This window comes from Citrus sinensis, chromosome 3 (genome assembly GCF_022201045.2).
Source record: "Citrus sinensis cultivar Valencia sweet orange chromosome 3, DVS_A1.0, whole genome shotgun sequence".
Taxonomy (NCBI): domain Eukaryota; kingdom Viridiplantae; phylum Streptophyta; class Magnoliopsida; order Sapindales; family Rutaceae; genus Citrus; species Citrus sinensis.
In genome coordinates, this window is record NC_068558.1 from 10,097,791 (window position 1) to 10,104,911 (window position 7,121).

General features: G+C 30.9%; 1 protein-coding gene across 1 annotated transcript; it reads left to right on the forward strand.

Moving 5' to 3' along the window:
• Positions 1-4,829: 4,829 nt before the first annotated feature.
• On the forward strand, positions 4,830-6,612 carry LOC102631084 (transcription factor MYB62-like). Its single transcript, XM_006485740.3, has 3 exons — positions 4,830-5,292; positions 5,395-5,524; positions 5,703-6,612. The coding sequence occupies exons 1-3, from the start codon at positions 5,133-5,135 to the stop codon at positions 6,385-6,387; spliced, it is 975 nt and encodes a 324-aa protein (XP_006485803.2). The 5' UTR covers positions 4,830-5,132; the 3' UTR covers positions 6,388-6,612.
• The last annotated feature ends 509 nt before the right edge of the window (positions 6,613-7,121 follow it).

Below are 7,121 nucleotides of genomic sequence, written 5' to 3' on the forward strand. Positions count from 1 at the left end.
TAATTCACTTGATGGGTTATGAGAGCTTATCGTGTCCCTCTCAATTAATGTCGTAATCACTGTTACATGTGAAAAAGATAAGGGTACCATGAATGAGGATCAAATCTCGCAAAAACACAAGTGTACAGGGAACTGCAATGATGTATTTTGAGTTGTGCGCTGAATTGAATCTGTTGCTTTGGGGTTCATAGCAATGGATAAGCTTACAGCAATGCGTCAACTCTTGGACATTCTCTGGACATTCCCCTCCCTCCGAATGTTGTCCGCCCGCGTGTTATTCTAATAAATTCAAATCTTGGTTGGTAACGTGATTGGGCAGATACCGAAGTATTTGGATTAATCCTCATTTTTGTTATTTGGAAAATAAGTTAATTTGATCTTTGTATAATAAAAAAAAATTATAATATTTTTATTATTTTAATCGAGATTATTCTTTAAAAGTCGTATTTATAATACAGTAATAAATTTTATTTTTATAATTATAATTTTTTTCCACAACAATTATAATTTAAAAATTTTAGCATCTCAATACTAAAAAAAAAAAACTTTATTTATTCTGTATAAAGTTGTGGGTATTAAGAGGTGGTAAAATCCCGTGTTCAAAACAAGAGATCTTTAATATAATTTATCTAAAATTATAAATCTAGCCATATCACATTGTTACAAGAGAAAATTGGACTCTTTCACTCATTTTTGGTTAGAAAAGATGAGAACCACCCTTCAAAGGCTAGTCATGTACATTAGATTAACGGTGTTGATTTAGTGGCTTTAGATTAATCATTTTTCAAAGCTATTGGCCCTATTTTATATTGTGTTTGGGCATTTGTATATTAAAAGTTAGAATACTTAAGTATTTGATAAATATTTATTGTTGTAATTTAAAAATTAAATTGGTTTATTTCATACTTGCATAATAAAAAATCTTTAATATATATTATTTTTATCAAATTTATTATTTTAAAATCATAGTTTATTACGACACGTTTATCAATTTTTTTTCTAAGCTTTCTCTCTCTCTCTCTCTCTATACATACATACATACATACATACATACATATATATATACATACATACACACACACACACACACACATATACATATACATATATATATATATATATATATATATACATACATACATATATATAAATTCTTTAGCTATTTTCCTTACTTATAGTTCCTGTATGCCTCAGATTTGATGCCCAAATTAATCGGTGAAGGAGTTCTTTGGACAAAAGATTTGTCATTTGGAAAGGAAAAGCATTTGTTTTCGGTAACTGAAGAACTAGGAGAGATAGAGGAAGAATCAAGTATTAATGAGCAAAGAGTAAAAATATTAATGAAATTTAAATAAAAAAAACCATGCCATTTAATCTTCACCATCTACTTTTGTTAAATCTAATGATTAAAAATTGTTCTAAAAAATTGTGTGTGTGTATATATATAGTCTTTCTTGAGTGCATGTGCTCTCATTTATTTTTCATGCGGATACACTTTAAAATCGCGGAGTTTAAAAGAGTTAAATAACTGCGAAGTTGCCACTAGTCTCTTGGCCGAAGTGGTTGAGGGCAGCAGATCAAGCCCCCACAAAAGCATTATGGGGGCTTAAACATTTATAAAAACTCTTATTCCTTGTGAAATGCAAGTCATTTGTGAGGGTTATTTCATCTGGGCATCTACTTTATAGAATTTAATGTAATAATATAAGTTCTAGTAATGTTTATGTAATAATATAAGTCCTAGTAATATATATGTAATAATATAAGTCCTAGTAATGTATATGTAATAATATAAGTCCTAGTAATTTATATCTGATTGTAAATATCAGTGTAATATCTATTATATATCTGATTGTAAATCTGGTAAAAAATTACGGAGTTTAAATGAGTTAAGTTTTAACTCTTTTAAAATGTATGGTTTAAAAATATGTACGTATTAAAACATACAAGCGTAATTAGTGTTTATATATATTATTACTACGGTGATGACTTTTAAACCACTTGACAAGATTATAATCGCATAGCTTAGCCTTAGCTAACTATTCACTTATTTAGCTGCTCAACACCCTCTGCAATGCTGTCTTGCATGAATTTTCCAATTTCAATGGAACAGTGGCATTTAATTCATATACGTATTGAAAGGACCGATACACGAGTAAAGGGTCAAAAATAGCTGCATTGATCAAATCATCTGACTTAATCTTTTTCTCGTCTTGTCATTTTCTCGAACGCTAATGGGGCTTGAAGCAACGGCAACCACATTTGCTACATACGAAATTAATCACATTGATGCTCTTTCTCTGATTGAGACCACACGCCGATGGAAATATAAAACGGGGAGTCATGCTTTCAGATTCCTCGAAAAAAAGATTAAAAATGCCGCCTCATTCAGCATTATTACACAATTGATCACAAGCCACGTTGTTATGGGCCATTAATGAAAAATATATTTTGTCCAGTCAAGCACGTTTCATGTTTTAGCTTTTCTTGATTACCTACAAAGAAGAAACCATGGAAAAACTAATTGGCCTATTGCAAAAGAAGAATAAAAAACAAGTTTTCACTTTCAAAAATTTATTACTTTCTTTTTGTTTTCCTTTCATCTTTATGTTTCTTTGAAACATCAAGAATTTCTTAGATCTTCGTGCTTGTTATTTATTATATCAAACATATGCACACAAGTCTTCTGTTTTTCTTTCAAAAAATTATTAAATATAGAGTCATCCTCAAATTTGAACTTTCAGATCTTACAAAATCCGCATTTGAACTAATACTAAAATTGTGCAACATTATTGAGTTATTTTAGTTTATTATGTCACGAATTTTTAGTCCTACCCAAAATCTTAGAGATAAAAATATCACATAAATAATATAAAAAATATATAGAGAATAAAATTAATCACATAACACAAGAATTTTTATGAAAAACTTTTATACTAAAAAAACCACCACCACCAAGGACGGTGAGAGAAAATTTATTATGTGAAAAATTATTACAATCCCTTTAATATTTTCCTTACAGCCAAAATCCTAATAATATACAACTCTTAATAGACCTATTATTTCTCTCAAATTAAAAATTTTCTACTTGTAGAAAAACTGATTGTTGTATTATACAAATAAGTGAAGCCAACCACTTTATATATAGTAATTATTTTTTACACAAGATGTAATTATTTTCTTATGCAAATTGTATTCCTCTTTAAATAAGTTAAATCCCAAAGGAAAAATTACTTATTCTTTAAGTAGGATTTCTCCTAAAGAGGAAAATATTCTAGAAATTCTTATTTGAAAAAATGATACATATTTTCTAACAATCTCCACCTCTATGAGTTTTTCAATCAAGCGACAAAACATGATTTACCATGTATCCACACAACCATGTCGTGTCTACCTTCTTTACTCTACCAAAACTACACTCACATGGGGATTGTGAGAATTACTTTACCATGGATAAAATCTTGTTATCTATCCAGCAACCATAATTCTCTACACCAAAAATTATCATATTCCACCTTATCCAAAGTGCACAAATTTAGTACATTTCGATAACATTACTAAAAATATTCACTCTCATGTTTAAGTTCTTTGAAAGTCCCCAACCATCAACATAAAAAATTCCACCACAAATCTTGCACAAATGCCAAACCATACCTTATATGCAAACTTTGTGGACTGGTTAGCAGTAACACATTCTCTTCCATGGCACCAATGGCATGCCATGAGGATGTCTTCATCATCGACCATCGTCTCCCACAATGATGAGAAACTTTCCGCTTGCAATATTATCAACATCTTCATATATTGATTTGGAGCTACTTGTCGAGCTTGCTCCATTCACTTTCTAACAATCCCTTTTATGGTGTCTTGATTGTCCACAACTCCGGTAGACTCCTTTGTTTGCAAACGATTTCATTATTCTATTTCAACTTTTTAGTTCACTTCTTACATTATCTTGTCTCTCGATTGATTTACAATATCTTATTTCTATCCACGTTTCACGTGAAGAGCATATATGTTAAGACCTAGTTTTTTTTTTTTCTTTTTGAAGTCTAAATTTCACTTTATTTCAAACATTTAAGAGACGTAATTTATTTATTTTTTGCAACTTATGTCAGACATTTAAGTTTGAATGGAGAAAAATTATATTTTCTTGACTACATTTAGATGATAAAAGGTCAAGATGGGAGGCATAATTGTTTTCCAAAAAAATATCCTTTATTCTAAAAAACTTGTAATGGGTAAGTATAAAAACTAGTTTTATTTAACGATAGTTATTAAAAAAGAAATTCATTTATTTAAGAAATTCACGTATAAAAAATAAAATATGAAGAGTAAATTCATTGATGCATATAATAATTATACCCTAGCGTAGCTATCGCGGGAAAAAGAAAAAATTCGGAGATCCATTCGTTTGTCCTTATGAAATGAATGGAATCCAGATGAAAAAACGTGCATGTTTTGTATTACTGAAAATATGAAATTTAAAAAAAAAAAAAAACACACACGTATATTATGCTATTGCCTCACATTTAAGGCACTATACATGCACTAGCTAGAACTGTCAAGTATTTGGGACCTACTAAACATCTTCATCCATATCTCAAATTCTCTATCAAATTTTCGTAAACCATTTGAATCTTATTATTATTATTATTATTATTACTATTATTATTTTTTTTTTATTATTTTTCCTTCCCTTTTATGGTGGCTTAAAACAGTTTGAATAATTGGCCGGATGTCCATTTCTTTGACAAAGAATCTATTCATTTAAATAAAGATAACTATAGCCATCTTTACAAAGAATACAAGTGCTTCCATTTTCTACTTCTAGGCTGTAAAATGAAAGATAAAACAATTTCTCTCTGTGTGTGTGTATATATTTATGCATAATTTTGTTCGCTTACATATTGATTTGACCCCTATGATTGAATTTCTTGAAATTATGGAAGTTCAATAGAAACTCCATAAACTGCTCTTTGAAAAGTTGCTTTCAAGCACAGTAAATTAGGTGAAAGCTAAGCCAGCTTTGAACCTAATATATAACTTTCACTTGTTGCGAACTTGCAGAATCATCTGCTTTAGCTCCAATAAGACTCGAAAAAGCAGTCTTTGTTAATGTTAGAACAAATATGTCTTCTTTTAGTAAGAGCTCAACCTCATCTATTTATGGCGAAAATGATTCTGATCAGCTGAGGAGAGGGCCGTGGACACTTGAAGAAGACACTCTACTCATTCAGTACATATCTCGGCACAGCGAAGGCCGATGGAATTTGCTAGCAAAACGTTCGGGTATATTTAGTTAATTAATATTACTAAATTAATCCTTAATCTTGATCGATGCTTTGAGTTAATTTTGCAATTTTTTTTTTTTTGAAATTTTTTCTTTATCAGGCTTGAAGAGAACTGGGAAAAGTTGCAGATTGAGATGGCTAAATTATCTGAAACCTGATGTGAAGAGAGGCAATCTCACTCCACAAGAACAAATGTCAATTCTTGAACTCCATTCTAAGTGGGGTAATAGGTAAAGCTTTTACTATTATTGATAATATGTCAAGTTCAACCAATTACTGTGGATTGAGACATGAGGTTTATCGCAATACATGCCCATAATTAATTACAAAATACACATGCATTTCTAACGGAAACAATTAAGAAATTAAAAAATATATATATAAATTATCTTGTTGTTTTAATTCTAGGTGGTCGAAGATTGCTCAGCACTTACCAGGAAGGACTGACAATGAAATCAAGAACTATTGGAGAACTCGTGTTCAGAAGCAAGCACGGCATCTAAAGATAGACGCAAATAGCACGACATTTCAAGAGATTATTCGATGTTTTTGGATGCCAAGATTGCTTCAAAAGATGGACACATCATCATCATCATCACCATCGGCTTTATCTCAGAATCCTACAATTAATTCTCAGCCGTTTGATCATGCTTTTCATCATCAGGGATCAGCATCGGCACAAATAATATCCCATCAAGTTCCTTACGATCGGGGAGTGATTGATCATCAAGAATTGAATTCATCATCAGACTCGGAGCACGGCATTGGCACCAGCACTTCCTGCATTTCTTCATCCGAATCAATGAATTTTTCCCAAGTGTCTCAGTTTTCGGAGTACCCAACCGGTGGCGACCATTTTCATGCTAGTAATAATGATAGCAGTGAGTACAACACTTTTGCAAAAGATTTCTGTCAATTTGACAGCAACTGCTATGACATGGAAAACATCAGCCAGCCGGAAACCATGCCGGCGCCGCTGGCCGGAGACTTCAACAACTGGGTTCAGGAATATGATTTAGTAGATAACATGTGGGGAGCATGGATGAACTTTGGCAACTCAGGAACCCATGCGGACATTAATGAGTTTAATTAGTCATTTGCCAAGAGGTAATTAGATATTAATCACTAGGACAGAGTCATTAGCAACTGTTAATTAATTCTCTACTCAGAATATGAGGTTAATCGACTGTTTGATTTTTTATTCTAATTTCAAAAATCAAACATATGTCTATTAGTGTGCTTTTCAATGTTGGTTTCTTGTTTTGACAATTAATTGTAACTTCACAAAAGTAAATGTTACGTTACAAATTGATTGTCTTGTCAGTAGCATTACAATACTATCAAAATAAATAATTTATGAGCTTTTTTTTTTTTTTTTTTTCTCTTCTTAAATAAACTCAAATACTTATTGAAACTCGAATCAACATCTGAAATTTAACAAACCGTTCTTCATTATTGGAGCTAAACTTTGACCTCGAATAAGAACATTATCTTATGACTTGTGAATCGAGAATTTATGCAAATAAAAATAAATTGCTATTGGTAAAGGTAGTTTAAAACTTTAATCATTTTTTATTCGAACATTTATCAATCGATTTCAATTATTTTCATTAATTTGTTTGAATTTCAGTGCAACTAGATGCCTAGCTACCAACTAATTGAGCCAAGTCTAGGAAACAAAATTTCTTTAAAACAATTTGCGTATTGTGTTAGAAGAGAAGAGACCCCACTTCCATTGGAATCATTAGCAACATGACAAGAAATTATTAACTGGGTTTGATGATAGGGAAAGAAAAAAAAATGCTGCCATTTTTCAAAGTGATAAAG

What these genes read in the sequence shown, in the direction of transcription:
- LOC102631084 (XM_006485740.3), top strand. Translation starts at nt 5,133, where the DNA reads ATGTCTTCTTTTAGTAAGAGCTCAACCTCATCTATTTATGGCGAAAAT. An exon ending in TTTGCTAGCAAAACGTTCGG is followed by an intron (nt 5,293 to 5,394) that starts GTATATTTAGTT and finishes TTTCTTTATCAG; the next exon opens with GCTTGAAGAGAACTGGGAAA. An exon ending in CATTCTAAGTGGGGTAATAG is followed by an intron (nt 5,525 to 5,702) that starts GTAAAGCTTTTA and finishes TTTTAATTCTAG; the next exon opens with GTGGTCGAAGATTGCTCAGC.